Below are 18485 nucleotides of genomic sequence, written 5' to 3'. Positions count from 1 at the left end.
TCCCCCCAGTTCTGTGCTTAAAACAATATTCAAAGTTGAGTTTAGACTTGAGAAATACCTGTTCCTAAAAGAGATGTAGATAACCTCATCAGTCTTGTTCTATACTCGGATTAGAATTTTTTAAGATTCAATTTCAATCACTATTTTAAAGCAAGACAATTTTGGAAAAGTAGTGTGGCTTTAATTCACATACAAAATGAAAGAAGATTTGAGTTAATGGAAGCTTCTAAGTAGCCAAACATATTTTTGTTTTATATTGTTTGGAGAGTGATCTCATTCTTCTACTTCATTTTGCATTTGTATGTAGAGTACAGAAATGAATATAGCAGAGGCAAGGCAAGCGCATTTTATGAGACTTTTATATTTAACAATTTTGACTAGATGACTTAAGGATGACTAAACCTTGCAGAGGACTCCGGTATTTTTATTTTTAAAAAATAAATAAATGAGAAAATGTTTCAGTATGTCAGGTCTCTGTACCGTAAGTAAGCCCTGCTCAAACCAGTTAGGTGGTGAGAATTCCCCAATTGAGAATTCAGCTGTAGCAACCCCAGACCTCTCTGGGTTGTATTATACTCTCCTACTTGGAGAAGGCAATGGCACCCCACTACAGTACTCTTGCCTGGAAAATCCCATGGATGGAGGAGCCTGGTAGGCTGCAGTCCATGAGGTCGCCAAGATTCGGACACGACTGAGTGACTTCACTTTCACTTTTCACTTTCATGCATTGAAGAAGGCAATGGCAGCCCACTCCAGTGTTCTTGCCTGGAGAATCCCAGGGACGGGGGAGCCTGGTGGGCTGCCGTCTATGGGGTCGCACAGAGTCGGACACGACTGAAGTGACTTAGCAGTATACATTCTTCTGGAGAAGGCAATGGCAGGTCTATGAAGAGGTCTTAAAAAATTCAAAAGCATTACACCAATAAACTTGAGTATTCTGGGCACTAATCCACCATGTCAAATTGGCAGGCGGGGCCCCCGGAGGCGGGGCTCTCAAGGCTTTGCTTGGCAGTGGTTAGCAGCAACAGGAAACGAATGGCTCGACGTCTTTAAAAAGTAGCCGACTAACAAGGGATAAGTGAGACTAGGCAGGAGACTCGGTGTGGAACCAAGTCGTTTAAAGGCTATGTAAATTAAGTGGCAGATAAAGGGCAGGAAAGTAGATTTTGCTAAATCACTCGGTAACTGGTCTTCAAGTCCACTTGTCACGTCCCCATTAATACGAGCCTTAACCACCGTCGAAAGGAGAAACAGGAGCACGAGAAATGGAAGAGGAGTAAACACACATAGACACACTGATGGCCATTCTACAATTCGCCCTTGGAGACGACAGTCCAGGCTGACATCTGTGTGTGATCTCAGCTCCTGTAGTTGACACTGGACGGCCCTCCATCGCGGTACTTGAAAGCTTCACTGAGTACCTGAGAAGCAATCTTGACGTCAGAAAGCGTAATAACAATCTATGCCTTTCCCCTTCCGGCCCAATACTCCGCCCCGGCTCCTTCCAGGAGGCGTTGACCTACTCTTTAAAGGAGGTGCCCGAGGTCTCTCAGACCCGCCCCTATCACTTTTGGCTCTGCTACTCAACTTCCGGCCTCCGCGAATACTACGGCGTTTAATAATGCATGAACGGAAGCTCCCAACCAGGCTTCCTGGAGGCCCCTTTAAACCGGCGCGTGAGCTGGGCGGAGCTCGGATAGGTCTCGCCCCTGTGTCCGAGCCGCGCGGTATCGCGAGATTTGCTCTGTCCGGAACTTCCGGGTCTTGTCTGCCATAGTGGACTGGCTGTAGTTATGCGCCCCAGGTTAGTTTGGAGTGTTTTTCGGGGCTTTTGGGCCCGCTGGGATGTTGTCCCGGCCCGCCGACACCTAAGCTGCAGTAACCTGCCCCTGGAGGAGCTGTTCGCCCGCGGCGGACCTCTGCGGACCTTCCTCGAGCGCCAGGTAGGCTCTGAAGGCCGGTTACAGGTCAAGCGGCCTGAGCTGGTGGCGGTGGCCAAACTTCTGAGCGACAAGGAGCAGGAGCTGCAGGAGACTGAGCACCTGCTGCACGGTAAGGGCCTGGCCTAGGGCAGCGGGATGCAGAGCCGAGTCTCGACTCTTCGTTTGCGCTTTGCACCAAGCCGCCGCTCACGTCTCCACACACTCTGATTTCGAAGTTTTTACTCAGTTGCAGCTCTTGATGTGTGTGTGAAGTCGCTCAGTCGTGTCCGACTCTTTGCGACCCCATGGACTGTAGCCTACCGGGCTCCTCTGTCCATGGGGTTTTCCAAGCAATAGTACTGGAGTGGATTGCCATTTCCTTCTCCAGGGGATCTTCCTGACCCAGGGATCGGACCCAGGTCTCCCGCATTGTAGACAGACGCTTTACCGTCTAAGCCACCAGGGCAGCTCTTTATGGAGGTGCATAAAGAAGTTTACACCAGAGGTCAGGACATCATTATGTTAGTTCTGGTCCCATCCTCTCCTTGTGCTCTCTTGACAGTGCTATACGCCCTTTTACAAAACTTAAGTTGACTTTAATTGGTTGCATATTTAATGGCAGGAGACGAGCTCGCCGAAGACAAGGCCCTATTCCTGATAAGGAGTCGAGAGCAGTGTTTCTCAGTGTGGTAGAGCGGCCACCCGCAAAAGTGACAGAAGAAATGCGTGCTAAGTAAACCCAGACTGGAACTCTGAGACTTGGAAACATGCGGCGGTTTTAACAAGCTTGCCAAGTGATTCATGCCCACTCGAATCTGGATTGGGCCCAAGTTACTTAATTTGCACAAATTCCTGGGGATGCCTAGTGGCTGGCCTGTGGCCCACACAGAGGAAAGGTTCTAGAGAGGATCACAGTCTACTGAAGCAAGAAATTTAATTCTGATACAGCCGATAAGTGAGAACATAGATCAGTAAAGACCTGGGAGAGCAAGGAGAACTTGGAAGGAGAAAGGCTTGTACAGGGATAAAGGCCCAACCTTAGATGATATAATAATAGTTTAACTTTTATCGATCCTTTGCCTACTCTAGGCTTTGCTTTGCTTTATCTATTAACTCATCCAGTTCACATAATAAACTATGAAGTAGGTTCTATTAGCTCATGCAACAGAAGAGGAACCTGAGATACAAAGAGAACATAGCTCTGCCCAGGTTAAACTGCTCTTAAGGAATAGAGCTTGAATAGGACTGACTCCAGGCAAGAATACTGGAGTGGGTTGCCATTTCCTTCTCCAGGGGATCTTCCCGACCTAGGGATCGACCCAGGTCTCCCGCATTGCAGGCAGACGCTTTAACCCCTGAGCCACTAGGGAAGTCAACATTAACAAATCCCATAAGAACCCCTGTTCTCGGGTATATATGTGTGGTTGGTTATGTATGTGTGTATATATTATTGTGGAGAAGGCAATGGCACCCCACTCCAGTACTCTCACCTGGAAAACCCCTTGGACAGAGGAGCCTGGTGGGCTACAGTCCACAGGGTCGCAGAGAGTCGGACACGACTGAGCGACTTCAGTTTCACTTTTCACTTTCATGCATTGGAGAAGGAAATGGCAACCCACTCCAGTGTTCTTGCCTGGAGAATCCCAGGGACGGCGGAGCCTGGTGGGCTGCCGTCTGTGGGATCGCATAGAGTCGGACACGACTGAAGCGACTTAGCAGCAGCAGCAGCAGGACTGACTCCAAATCTCGTGCTCTTAATCACTGAGTTCTGTGTTAACTGGGGAAGGGGGTAGGTTTGGGGAGGGTGTGGGGTTAACCATTTTGTAAGAGGGCTCAAATACTAACCTGCAAAGTTTGGTTTCATCCTTTTGGCAGAAGGAAGCCAGCAGAAGCTTTTGGATTGGGAGTGAATAATAGGAATAGCTTTCTTGCTTAGGAACTTTGATGGGTGGCAGTTTAGAAGCAATCTGGAACGGGACTAAAGATGCCATGGAAGACAGAAGGCTAATGCAACTGTATAGTTGAGACTTAAGGAGAGTCTAAATTAAGTGATTTAAGAGAAGCTGCCCAGAGTGTTAAGGAAAAAATAAATTAGAAGTAGTATCTTTTAGGGGAAAATTAAATCAGTTTCCTAAGCCAAGCTTCAAGTCCACGTAGCAGCCACAAAGCCTCAATATAAAAAAAAATTGTATTCATTACATGTTGAAATTGATAGTGTTTGGGGGACCTGAATTAAATAAAATGTAGTATTTAAGTTAGATTACTTCTACACTCTAGTTCAGTCTTCTTCATCTTAACCGGAACACTACATTTCAGAACTAATAAGGCCCCTTAGAGGTCATCCAACTCAGATTTTTCATTTTACTCTTAAGATTACTGAGATTCAGAGAAGTTAGGAGAGAGATTCTAAGAGAACCTTAGTGGTTGAACTGGGGCTCTAATTTGTTTTTGCTTTTTTTAGTGAAGCACATTTTTCCATTTCACCAAATCTCATAACCCATTCTTACCAAAATAATTTTCTGCCATGTCACCAACACTCCCTGTATTTGTTTATCTCAATTTGCTGCTGTTATTATCTCATTGAGTTAATCCTTTTTTCCTTTATTCTGCCCATCTCTAAAACAAGCAGAAAATTCCTTCTGCATGCTGTTATTTTAATATTTAACCACATAATGTTTTAGGCTGTTATTTTTTGTGAGCTTTTCTCCCCTAGAATAATATAAAGAAACTAAAATGATCTAAAATCCTGCCTTGAGGGGCAAGTCTTACATGTTGTTCCCAGTTCCCAGCATAACTGGTTCTTAGTATATGAGTAAGTCATTCCAGCCAATACAGAGTTTGATCTTCCAACAGAGATAGCAAACTGTAATAGCCAATACAATTTCCCCTTCTCTCCTTTTTATAGGTTGCATGTTGTCCATCAGATAGAGGAAAGAGGAGGTATATTTTGTAAGGTAAAAGTGAAAACTAGATGAAATAAGAACTAGAATAAAGCCTGAAAGAGAAGAAGAGTACTTCATGTAGATACTCTGTAAATATCAGGCAGGGTCTAAATGTTTAGGTGGATACTTTTATATTAATGAAACATTTACTAATAAGACAATAAATAACTTTCTGCCTTTTAACTCAGTTTTGGCTTTACTAATGGAACCTTATATTCCCCTCTGATCTAACTCACTCAGTGCATTCATTCGTTACCGTAGAGTCTAAGTTTGAAAACTAAAAGCATATTTGTTAATACGAATAGTTGGGGGAGGAAGAATTATAGAAAAGTTTAGTAGCTTCTTTGTATTTTCCTATAGAGATTATTTTTATTTCTAACTTCTGCCCTTCTCATCGGGGAAAGGTTTTTTAACTGCATGCTCATAAAAACTAGTGCGTAAAGTGCTATAAATTAATGACAGTTATTAAAAAAGGATACTTATTATGTTTCCCTTCAGCAGTGACAAAACTTTTACCTTGAACTCTGTTAGCTATTTAATACTAATTAAGGAAAACTCAACCTGCTGCCTTTTTTTTCTTAGATGAAAATGAGGACTTAAGGAAACTTGCCGAAAATGAAATAACTTCATGTGAAAAAGAAATAGCTCAATTAAAGCATCAGGTATGGCATTTGTGCAAAGATTAAAGCATTTTGCTATTACTTCTATTATATTTTATTAGAACTTTATAAAAGCAAGTCAAGAGCTAATCAGCATGCTAGTATTTACAATTATAAACCTGGTTTTTAAAGCAGAAAAAGCATACTCCCTGTAGCTCTGTTTTTATCATACTAAAAGGATTGTAGAAGTCTGAAAGAAAGATGAATGTCACATTAATAGAATTTTCCAAGAAGGCAATGAAATGTTGATAATATGTTTTCTCTTTTGTTTTTTAAGAGCGGTGAGGGTGGGGGTAGACATGAGTAGAAGAGACTGTGGAGCAATGGTAGGTGGAAGCAGGAATATTTCTTTATCTTTTTTGTCTTTGACACTCTTATAGAGTCCCAGCCTAGACTAAGCCCCTCAGGATTTAGAAAACAGAATTGCATTTATATCTAAGAGTATTGGCTTTATATCTAGGAGAACTGCAGAAGAACATATTAAGTTAGATGAAAAATCATGAAATTAGATCCATTGTTTGTTATTTCTGTAAAGCAGAGCTTTAAGGTTTACAGCAGTTATCTCTGGAAATACAAATCAAAGAATATGATAAAATGAGGACAGAGCTTGGAACTGGGATGCTTAACTTAGAAATTCTCTCTCTTTACCTAAGTGTGGAACTTACCAAAAATTAATTTCCCCACCACCTACTCTAGAAGAAAAGTTCCACGATAGACTGAAAAGCCTCAGGTAATTTGCCTTCTACTCTATAAACTTTTTGTGAGGTAGAAGAATGCGTGTATTAACGGTTTCTGTTCATTGGCTAGTAGTTCACAGGTGTAAATTGCGTTGTGCTAGTTCAGGATGTGAATGGTCACATTCTGTTGGCACAGGCTAGAGCTATGGAAAAGCAGGAGAACAAGGATAGCTCCTGACCAACACTTCGTGGCGATGCTTCAGAACTCAGGGAGACTTGGGTTCAAGTTCTAGCCCTTCCACGTTCTAGTTGTAGGGTATTGGCCAACTAGGGTTAAACTTATTAGCTAAGTTAAACTTAGAGAAACTTAGTTTTCACATCTTAAGGTGGAGCTGTTAATAGTACCTGCCCAAGATGTATTAAGAATTAAAATACATGAAGTCCTTAGCAGAGTGCCTCTCTATTATAAAGAACCATTTTATAAATGTTGGCAGCTTTTCTTTCTTAATTCACCTCATCAGAGAAATCTTAATTCTATGTGTCTGTGACTGATACGCACTGAAGTGTGAAACATACAATTTTAATGGAAGGAAGACTGACTTAGGCACAAGGATCTGAGTCCCAGTAACTGACACTTGGCTTTTTAATTCATCATTGCACTCTGTTAATCTCATTTTCTTTGACATGTAAAATGAAGGAATTGGACCAGATCATTTCTAAGAGCCTCTCCAGTTCCAAAATTGCAAGTGTCTCTTCCATTTTAAAGAAGCTTAGAAAATATACAGATGGAATCTGGGTGTTCTTTTCCTGCCATAGTAGCCTATAAATCTCCAGGGATTGCTTCTTCTGCTTGCTACACACAACACAGTGTCCTACTCACAGCAAGGACTTAATCATTAACCGAATAGAGAACTAATATAAAGTATATATGAGCACCAACAAGAAAGAAACTTGTAAGTTTTAGCTGAACCTTATAGCATTTGTAATGTAGTTATAACATTAATGTTTTGGAAGTTCTGCATTGTATGGGCTGATTGGCAAGATGGTTGAATGCTAATCAGCAATATTAAGGTATTTGCTTAGAGAAACTTTTTTAAGTAAATTAAATATTTAAAATTCTATATCTAATCACTGAGCTCTTTTTCAAAAAGTTTTAAAGCATAATTATAGGAGGGGTGATATTTTTTATTTGCAGATAATCTTACTTTTGGTTCCCTCAGAAGAAACAGATAAAAATGATTTGATCCTGGAAGTGACTGCAGGAGTTGGGGGTCAGGAGGCAATGTTGTTTACCTCAGAGATATTTGATATGTATCAGCAGTATGCTGCATTTAAAAGATGGCATTTTGAAACCCTGGAATATTTTCCAAGTGAAATAGGTCAGTAAACTGTTCAGTTTGTTTTGAGAAAAGCATAGATTTTATTTATTTATCTATGTGTATTTTAGGGGAAAGGGTTGGAAAGACCATGATTAACCTTTATAATTTTTTGTGTAAGGAGGATTAAGTAATTTTATGCTTATCATTTACTTAATAATTGTTGCTGTTCAGTTGCTAGGTCGTGTCCAACTCTTTGTGACCCCATGAACTGCAGCATGCCAGTCTTCCCTGACCTTCACTATCTTGCAGAGTTTGCTCAAACTTAATAATGTTGAATGCAGAAATATTACCAGTTTTGAAATGGCCTATAAAATACTTGTCATTCAATGGCTAATGGTCTTTTAAAAGTGGTCCTTCAGGGTGTTATGAGTCAGTTTATTGACACCATAAATGCTTTATGTTTAATAATTATAACCAATAAAGACACTAAAACACTGAATATCATAGACTTGCTAAAGGCTTTCAGTGTTTCACAGTTGATGTGTTTATATGTTTGTAGCTCCTTTAATTATATTTCAAGATGGTAGAAATGATGGTCAGTTATTTATAACTGGCAGGAATAACACACCTCTTTCACCAATGTTTTCAAGGTGGCCTTAGACATGCATCTGCCAGCATTGGGGGTTCAGAAGCCTATAAGCACATGAAGTTTGAAGGAGGTGTGCACAGAGTCCAGAGAGTGCCCAAGACAGAGAAGCAAGGCCGCATCCACACCAGCACCATGACTGTAGCCATCCTACCCCAGCCCAGCGAGGTGAGGCGCCATAGTCCCCCCTCCTGGGAGTCCTAGCCCAGCCCAGCGAGGTGAGGCGCCATAGCCCCCACTCCTAGGAGTCCTAGCCCAGCACAGCGCCTTGCCCCCAAGTAACACTCACCTCACTGAACTGAGTATCTCCTTTTCTTATTTGACTTTCATCTTGTATTTGAACTGATTTTTCAAATATATTATCACAGTCCAATAGGTATGATTTTAACGATAAATGGTAAGAATTAAGGATATATAAGTGAACGTAAGGGCTTCCCTAGTGGTTCAGTGGTAAAGAACCCACCTGCCAATGCTGGAGATGCAGGTTCAGTTCCTGGGTTGGACAGATCCCCTGGAGAAGGAAATGGCAACCCACTCCTATATTCTTGCCTGGGAAATCCCATGGACAGAGGAGCCTAGAGGGCTGCAGTCCATGGGGTTGCAAGTTGAACATGTTCAGTTCAGTTCAGTCGCTCAGTCGTGTCCAACTCTTTGCAACCCATGGACTGCAGCAGGCCAGGTTTCCCTGTCCATCACCAATTCCTGGAACTTACTCAAACTCATGTCCATTGAGTTGATGATGCCATCTAACCATCTCATCACCTGTTATCCCCTTCTCCTCCCGCCTTCCATCTTTCCCAGCATCAGAGTCTTTTCAAATGAGTCAGTTCTTTGCATCAGGTGGCCAAAGGATTGGAGCTTCAGCTTCAACAACAGTCCTTCCAATGAATATTCAGGACTGATTTCCTTTAGGTTTGACTGGTTGGATCTCCTTGCAGTCCAAGGAACTCTTTCAAGAGTCTTCTCCAACACCACAGTTCAATAAAAGTATCAATTCTTCAGCACTCAGCTTTCTTTATAGTACAACTCTTACAACCATACATGACTACTGGAAAAACCATAGCTTTGACTAGACGGACCTTTGGTGGCCCGGTAATGTCTCTGCTTTTTAATATGCTGTCTAGGTTAGTCACAGCTTTCCTACCAAGGAGCAAGTGTCTTTTAGTTTCATGGCTGCAGTCACCATCTGCAGTGATTTTGGAACCAAAAAAAAACAAAATAAAGGCTGTCACTGTTGCCATTTTTTCCCCATCTAATTTGCTATGAAGTGATGGGACCGAATGCCATGATGTTAGTTTTCTGAATGTTGAGTTTTAAGTCAACTTTTTCACTCTCCTCTTTCACTTTCATCAAGAGACTCTTTAGTTCTTCACTTGCTGCCATAAGGGTGGTATCATCTGCATATCTGAGGTGATTGATATTTCTCCTGGCAGTTTTGATTCCAGCTTGTGTTTCATCCAGCCTGGCATTTCCCATGATATACTCTGCATATAAGTTAAATAAGCAGGGTGACAGTATAGAGCCTTGACATACTCCTTTCCCTATTTGGAACCAGTCTGTTGTTCCATGTCCAGTTGTAACTATTTCTTCTTGACCTGCATATAGATTTCTCAGGAGGCAAGTCAAGTGGTCTGGTGTTCCCATCTCTTTAAGAATTTTCCGGTTTGTTGTGATCCACACAGCCAAACACTTTGGCATAGTCAATAAAGCAGAAGTAGATGTCTTTCTGGAACTCTCTTGCTTTTTTGATGACCCAGCAGATGTTGGCAATTTGATCTCTGGTCCCTCTGCCTTTTCTAAATCCAGCTTGAACATCTGGAAGTTCATGGTTCACGTACTGTTGAAGCCTGACTTGGAGAATTTTGAGCATTACTTTGCTAGCATGTGAGATGAGTGCAGTTGTACGGTCATTTGAATATTCTTTGGCATTGCCTGTCTTTGGAATTGGAATGAAAACTGACCTTTTCCAGTCCTGCGGCCACTGCTGAGTTTTCCAAATTTGCTGGCATATTGAGTGAAGCACTTTCACAGCATCATCTTTCAGGATTTGAAATAGCTGAACTGGAATTACATCACCTCCACTAGCTTTGTTCATAATGATGCTTCCTAAGGCCCACTTGACTTCACATTCGAGGATGTCTGGCTCTAGGTGAGTGATCACACCATCATGGTTATCTAGGTCATGAAGATCTTTCTTGTATAGTTCTTCTGTGTATTCTTGCCTCCTCATCTTAATATCTTCTGCTTCTGTTAGGTCCATACCATTTCTGTCCTTTATTGTGTCCATCTTTGCATGATTTGGTGACTAAACAACAACAAAGTCATATAATCTTGCATGGTCTATTTTTCTCCACTACTAAGCTTATAGCAGGTGTTTTGAGACCATCTAAAGGAGAAACAATATTAAATAGAGTTTACGGGCTGCTTGCCTTTATGGAGACTTGCTTTCTGTGACTTGTTCCCAGAAGATCAATAGCAAGTATCCTGTTTTAACAAAGGGTAACTACTGCCTTCCCTGGTGGCTCAGATGGTAAAGTGTCTGTCTATAATGTGGGAGACCCGGGTTTGATCCCTTGGTTGGGAAGATCCTTTGGAGAAGGAAATGGCAATCCACTCCAGTACTATTGCCTGGAAAATCCCATGGACAGAGGAGCCTGGTAGGCTACAGTCCATGGGGTCGCAAAGAGTTGGACACGACTGAGCGACTTCAGGTTCATTCATTCAACTGCTTTATAGAATTGCTAGTTTATAATCCAATCATATTAAAATAGTAACATATCGCTACATTGTACACAATGAGTATACTTTATTTTCACCAGTAAATTCTCAGTCTGTATATTTTCAAGTAGCTTAGTTGGGAAGTTATATTTTGCTTACATCACTTACGCTGAAAAGTGGTGGAAAATTTGTAACTTGTTTTTTAGAATGAAATAAGCACATGAGAAGGAAGCTTGAGGATTTCTGTTTATTACTTTTTAGAAAGTCTGTATTACTGTCTAATAGGGTACAGGGAGTTCCTTTCTTTAGTCTAATTTTTGTAGGAAATCTAGGTGAGGAACAGGATAGTTAAGGGAGAGAGGGAAGCAGGATAAATGGCAAAAGCAACACCTTGATACTAGCCACTTTGGCTTAAGCATCTTGGAGATGGAGGTTTTCAGGAAAAAGATGGAGACTGAGGTCCATATATCATCTCATTTAATTCTTCCTAGCAACAGTAAAGAGCTACATAGGGAGACCTAGAAGGCCTGTGAATGATAAGATGCCTGCTGCTAGAGTTTTGGACATCTCACAGCATGGGTATAGTTCATGCAAGAGCTTTTTAAATGTAGTGCTTTGGATGGTGACTGCCAGGACAGAGCATTATGCTGACATCAGATCCAGGGTATTTGTGAATTGAGTCTCTATCCTTGACTTCTTGGTATTTGCCATTTCCATTCATCTCTGCTCTAAGTATGTTTAAGTCGTCCTGTATTTAAAATGAAACAAAACCTTCCTATAGTGTTTTAGCGTCTTTTTTTTTTTTCTCCACTAAAGTCTTTTTGAACTCAAGTCATTTTAGTGATTATATTCACATTTCTATTAATAGTTGAGATCTGCCATTGGTAAGAAGAGGGTAATTTACTGAGAAGTCTAGTTTTTGAGGATTAGGGAGGGTTTGGGTTTTTTTGCATTATATTTTGATACTTATCCACTGTGTGCATGCCAAGACACTTTAGTCTCTTTGTGACCCCATGGACTGTAGCCCATCAGGCTCCTCTGTCCATGGGATTCTCCAGGCAAGAATACTGGAGTGGGTTACCATTTCCTTCTCCAGGGGATCTCCCTGTCCCAGAGATTAAACCTACGTCTCTTACGTCTCGGGCACTGGCAGGCGGCTTCTTTACCACTACTGCTACTGCCACCTGGTAAGCCCCACTCTTCCAATAAGAAAAGTCATTTAAAAAATGGTATCCTTCCAATTACTTTCTGTTCTTAAAATTAAACCTTCCAAATCTTGCATAAATATTATCTATGACATGCATTTTTATAAATAATTCTCTTTGAACAGATCACACATGTAATTTTCAAAACTCCCAACTTTTCTCTTACGTATAGATTAACCTGGTGATTAATCCTAAGGATTTGAGGATTGATACTAAGCGAGCCAGTGGAGCCGGGGGGCAGCATGTGAACACCACAGACAGTGCTGTCCGGATCGTTCATCTCCCAACGGGTGCGTGGTTCCTTCTTCAACATAAAAATCAAACTCTGAATGACTTTTCCTCTGAAACAGATCTTCAGTTACCAGCAACATATAGGCTATTAGGAACTGTTTATTTTCAACACTTGATTTATCTAGATTCCTTAGCTGAAACTCTTTAGGGTAATTACAAAGGCAGGAAGAAGGGGAGAGATCCATGTCCAGGAAATGTCCAGGTTAGTGATTATATCACTAATTTAAATCCTCACAGTGAAGTAATATCATGGGTGATTCTTTCAAAGAAAATGCTCTCAATCACCAGTTTTTAGTGTTTTTTGGAGGGAGGAAGAAATGAATTCCTTTGAGAAAATGAAAATTTGGACCTTCTACCCAGAAACATGCTTATATGCAAAGTTTCGCATGTAATTTCAGGGACTTCTTCCCATTAAGTCCATCTGCAGACATCTGGGGGTTCTGTCCTGATTATAATGTTAGGCAGTGGAACTGTAATTTTTCTTGAGTCTTTACAATTGTGTTAGATAGAACAACATGTGTTTTTACAAGTATTGCTCCAGTGACTTACACGTGAAAAAGAGCACAGGAATAGGAAACCTCAATCTTCCTATAAATGATCTCAGGCGTAATTCCCATGGTTGGTAGTGCTTGCTGGGAGTCCTTGCTTGTTTTTTTTTTTTTTTTTTTAATGAGAAAATTCTCATGTTAAACTTTAAGATGATGTTTTATGTAACACCTAGTATATAAACAGGAATAAAAAAAGTGAGCCTCAAAAATATTAATAGTGATTATCTCTGGTAATAACATTAACTTTTATAGTTTAGTTTGTATAATGAGTAGTTGAAAAAAATTGTGGTGATTAGCTAAAAGTACCAGAAAATAATCCATATTAAATGACTAATGCTTACTGTTCAGTATGTATGCTTTCAGTATGTAAATATTTTGAGCTATAAGTCCAATTTTCAGTTTTCTAATAACTAAAGTTATCTGTTATGTGTATAGTATTCCTTTCTTAATATCAGAGTCCTATTTTTTCCCCTCATAAAGGAAGACGGAAAAGGAGTATTCCTTGATAATACGTGAAGAAGATGTTTCTATTAAAACTCTTTTAATTGTCATAACACTATTCAGGTATTGTTTCCGAGTGCCAACAAGAAAGATCTCAACTGAAAAATAAAGAGATGGCTATGAAAAAGTTACGTGCAAAACTGTACAGCCTGCAGCTAGAAGAAGAAACAAGTAAACGATACAGTGCCAGAAAGATTCAGGTAAAACTGAATTTTTTAAAATGCTTTGAAAGGATAAAAATAGTTTTAGATTACCCAGTTTTAATATGTATTAAAATTATTTCACTGTATTTGTCAAAAGTTAAAGTATAATTCATATCATTCAACCAAGGGCTTGTTTTATAGTAATCTTATTACACATTTACACTGTTTTTTGTATTCAAAGGTATCTTTCTCAGACTTTTCATCAAAGTTATCTTAAAAAGATATACCAAATTCCCGTTCATTTTGAATCCTTTCAAAATTATAGAAGAAAGTTGGAAAGGAAATTGAACTTAACCTTCTTCCTGTTTGGCTGTTGATTTTATAATTACAGAGCCCTTCTATTAACTCCTTTATTATGGAGAGTTGATCACTTTGTTATCACTGATGATAACCAGATTAATTCACAAAAATTATATATATTTAGCTACCACTTTCAGATATCAGTTCTGTGCCAGGCTGTACGTGTACACTATCACTGTGTAGTAGGTATTATCTGTATTTTATAAATGGGGAAACTGAAGTTTAAAGTCGAAATAAATTACTTGAAGTTATAAAGTAAAAAATGGCAGAGAGGATTCAAAATTCAAGTACTAAGCTGTCTGACTTTTCAAGCCTATGTTCTTTTTTCTGTATCAAGTGCCCATGTTATTTGAGAATTCAAAATGTTTAAAATTTGGTTTTTAACATTGTGTTTCAAATTATAAACCAAGAGCTTAATCTCCAGGTAAATTAACTTTGTAGGTTTAGTTGCCGTGAGTTTAACTATCTTGTATCCTTTTTTTTTTTTTTTTTAATATGTAGATTGGCACAAAAGGAAGGTCAGAGAAAATAAGAACATACAATTTTCCACAGAACCGGGTCACAGATCACAGAATAAACAAGTCACTTCATGATCTTGAAACTTTCATGCAAGGAGAGTACCTACTGGATGAACTTGTACAGTCATTGAAGGACTATGCTAATTATGAGTCTTTAGTAGAAGTTATTTCCAAAAAAGTTTAAGTTGATTTGTTATTAAAGACTTGTATAGCTTCTGAAAATTCTGTTATAGCAAATCAGGTTGTGTATACACAGTATTCTCTTGAAACACATGAGTTAACACAGTTGAAAGTAACATTTTTAATAAACATAATTTATATACGTCTCTGAACGTATTAAGTGAAAAAACATATAATCATGACTCTGGCTGGATATTTTGAACTCTTCCTTACAAGAAGTAGATGAAAGAGAATAGTCCTTTGTTTATGTAAAGTATTTAATGAGTGATCAGAAATTTGGTTTAACTCTTAAGGGAAACTTCAAACATGAAATGATAAGACTGTCTTCAGAGGATGGAAGCCTGAGAGGGAAGGAAAGCCCAGGAACGTCTGCTTGAGGCTGCACAGCTGTCAAAGACCTCTTGGTATTTAGAGCAACACCAATAAGTCATGTGCTTGATAAACAGACCCTCACGGTTCTCCCATGGTGTGTGTGCTCCTTCACTCCAAAAAGTATTAATAAATCCAACCCTAACTACAGAAAAGAAATAGGACATGTCAGTTATCCTGTAAAAGAGTGAGAGAAGCAGGAAATGCTGGCTCAAGAATATTCTGAAAACATAAACTCCAGGATGACAATTACGAACAGCTCTGCTGCTGCTGCTAAGTCACTTCAGTCATGTCCGACTCTGTGCGACCCCATAGACGGCAGCCCACCAGGCTCCCCCATCCCTGGGATTCTCCAGGCAAGAACACTGGAGTGGTTTGCCATTTCCTTCTCCAGTGCATGAAAGTGAAAAGTGAAAGTGAAGTCGCACCTAGTAGATAATGAATAAATGTTCAACTTATGGTAGTCAGAACAAGTTAGGATTTCCAGAGGAGGAAAAGCAATTTCACTATTAAGGTTATATGATTTATATGTTAGAGAACTAGGAGACATTTAGTTAACACTCAGAATTGCACATTTTTTCATATTTGTTAAAATCAATAGTTGTCTGAATTTTGATGGGCATATGTATGACACTGATTCAAACCTACATTATTGTCAGGTAACTGTTTCCTCTTTCTTAAGTCAACATTTGTTAGCCAGATTTCCTTTAGGGTTCCAGCATGTGCTAAATTTCAGAGTAATTTTATGTTAGTAGCTTCGTACTGCTCTAAAAGGGAGGTGTAGAAAAACCATTAAAGACAGTTAAGAATTTAAGCTAGCTAAAGGTTATCAAATACATCAGAGAATTTTAATTTGAAGATTACCCCTCTCCCCTGGAATGTTCCGCTCATGAGAGGCATTCTGTTCTGCCTTCACAAAAACAGCTGATAAATGCCGCTTTTAGTGACCTCAGCAACCAAGATTATGGCAAGACATGTTCCTTCAACAATATTCACTATCCACATTGCAAGCCTGGCTCTCCCAGATTTATCAGTTTCCCCTTGGGTCTTAGGTTTCCTTTTAGAATGAAAAGGACATGGTTGCAGGTTATTAAATATTACACCATACTATATACAGTATATAATAGACTTAATTTCTCTCAGTTATAGGGGAAAATTAGAAAAGTTGGATTGAGGGATTTCCTGGTGGTTCAGTGGTTAAGACTCCATGCTTCTGATACAGAGGGTGCAGGTTCTGTCCCTCTGGGGAACTAAGATCCCATATGCCTCATGGCTCAGCCAAAAGAAAAAAGCTGGATTGAAGTTGTGAAGGGGCTTGAATTTTAGATTTTACTCTGGGAACAGGAGACAGCCAGTAATTTTCTTACTCTCTAATAAAAGAATATTCTCTAATATTCTCTGTCCCTCCCTCTCTGCCCCCAGGAGAAAAAGTGTGAGAACTGTACTGATGAAGTTGGGAAAAGACCTTCCGTGAATTTTCAAACCTTCCCATTAGAACACCTTATTGGTGTGAAGTGAAGTCACTCAGTCATGTCTGACTCTTTGAGACCCCATGGACTGTAGCCTATCAGGCTCCTCCATCCATGGGATTTTCCAGGCAAGAGTGCTGGAGTGGATTGCCATTTCCTTCTCTTGCAGACCCAGGAATCGAACCTGGGTCTCCCGCATTGCCGGCAGACGCTTTACTATCTGAGCCACCAGGGAAGCTCATTGGTTAGAAGAAATCTTAATACTTTGGTAATTTTAACAATATAAACGTAAGATATGTACCGTTATCACTGTGTATTATGAACACATATGAAGTAACTGACAAATTCTGGTTTGAATTGGCATTGGCTCCCACTTTACTCACTAATCTAAATTAGTTAATTCCTTCATAACCAAAAGTAATTTTTGGAGCCCAGACAAAGATAAGAGTAGAACAACATAATTTTTTCCAGAAGCCTACTAGAACTCTACGCCTAATACTTTTAAGGATCTTATAATTAACCATTTTAGATCTAACTACCTTTTAGATCTTAGTGCCATTGGGTCTTGAAGAAACGAGAATGAAGCAAACCACTTTGTTTATAAAGAGACAATGTTGAGAGGGTTATTAATACCTTTAAGGGTCTTAGAATTTAGTAGGTATTTGTACAAACTTTGCATCTACACAGCTACCTGAATTACACAGTATGTGTTATCGCTCACACCTGCCTTTGCTCTCCCTGCCCTCTCTGCCTAAAACACACACTCCACAGACAGAATTCAAGGTCCACCTAAAGGGCATCTTAGCTCTAGGCCAAATTCACTACTCTGTGTTGGTATTCCACACAGTATGACAACATGGATGGTAAGGCAATAAATGCCCTGGCATACTTCTATCTCGGGTATGTATGCTTAGCAAGGAAATGGGAAAGGGTGGGTCAGGGAATGAAATCTCTTATTAACCCTCCCACATTAGCTCTTTGTAAAAAACTTTTTTTCTTCATTCTTTTCAAGACCTAAATGGCACTAGGATACATAAGAGGCAGATCTAAAGTGATTTATCTAGCAATCTGGTGTATTATTCAGAACCAAAACTGAACTTCATTACAAAATGGCCTACATCAGTTAATCAAAACTCATGCAGTCAGAATGGCAATTTTGAAGATGTATAAACAGATTTGTTGTTTAGTCTCTAGGTTGTGTCCTACTCTTTGTGACCCCGTGGACTGTAGCCCTGCCAGGCTCTCTGTCCAGGCAAGAATACTGGAGTGGATTCCTGTTTCCTCCTTTAAGGGATTGTTCCAACCCAGAGACTGAACCATCCTATCCTGCACTGCAGGCAGATTCTTTGGGACTGAACCACTGGGAAGCCAGTATAAGTAGATAATCACTGTCTAAAATGAAACTTGTCCTATTCCTCTACAACCTGTTTCTTGTGGTGTGATCTCAGTTTCTTTCCTGGCATGATCATCTTCCCTCTCAAATTTAAATTGTACTCGTCTTTGATTCCTCTTTCTCAGTTCACTTCAGTCACTCAGTCATGTCCGAATCGCTGCGACCCCATGGTCACCAGGCCTCCCTGTCCATCGCCAAGTCCTGGAGTATATTCAAACTCATGTCCATTAAGTCAGTGCCATCTAACCATCTCATCCTCTGTCATCCCCTTCTCCCACCTTCAATCTTTCCCAGCATCAGGGTCTTTTCAAATGAGTCAGCTCTTCACATCAGATGGCCAAAGTATTGGAATTTTAGCTTCACCATCAGTCCTTCCAATGAATAGTCAGGACTGTTTTCCTTTAGAATGGACTGGTTGGATCTACTTGCAGTCCAAGGGACTCTGAAGAGTCTCCTCCAACACCACAGTTCAGAAGCATCAATTCTTAGGCACTCAGCTTTCTTTATAGTCCAACTCACAACCATACGTAACTACTGGAGAAACCATAGCTTTGACTCGATGGACCTTTGTGGGCAAAGTAATGTCTCTGCTTTTTAATATGCTGTCTAGGTTGGTCATAACTTT

General features: G+C 40.0%; 1 protein-coding gene across 5 annotated transcripts; it reads left to right on the top strand.

The window, feature by feature from the left end:
• Nucleotides 1-1731: 1731 nt before the first annotated feature.
• On the top strand, nt 1732-15148 carry MTRF1L (mitochondrial translation release factor 1 like). 5 transcript variants are annotated; one of them, XR_005720820.1, is made up of 8 exons: nt 1740-1943; nt 5447-5526; nt 7396-7579; nt 8170-8333; nt 9972-10314; nt 12261-12378; nt 13492-13628; nt 14433-15148. XR_005720820.1 is itself a non-coding variant. In XM_040238719.1 (8 exons), exons 4-8 carry the CDS (start codon nt 7483-7485, stop codon nt 14631-14633), a joined length of 717 nt encoding a protein of 238 aa, XP_040094653.1. In that variant the 5' UTR covers nt 1748-2052; nt 4828-4876; nt 5447-5526; nt 7396-7482; the 3' UTR covers nt 14634-15148. The 5 variants fall into 5 exon arrangements, 4 of the variants coding, with proteins under 4 accessions (XP_040094650.1, XP_040094651.1, XP_040094653.1 ...); XM_040238719.1 differs by lacking the exon at nt 9972-10314 and adding an exon at nt 4828-4876 and having other exon boundaries at nt 1748-2052; XM_040238720.1 differs by lacking the exon at nt 9972-10314 and adding an exon at nt 4828-4876 and having other exon boundaries at nt 1765-1943.
• Nucleotides 15149-18485: the final 3337 nt, after the last annotated feature.

This window comes from Oryx dammah, unplaced genomic scaffold (assembly GCF_014754425.2).
Source record: "Oryx dammah isolate SB20612 unplaced genomic scaffold, SCBI_Odam_1.1 HiC_scaffold_4, whole genome shotgun sequence".
Taxonomy (NCBI): domain Eukaryota; kingdom Metazoa; phylum Chordata; class Mammalia; order Artiodactyla; family Bovidae; genus Oryx; species Oryx dammah.
The sequence above is the reverse complement of the archived record's forward strand: the minus strand, read 5'-3'. Positions and strand labels throughout refer to the sequence as shown.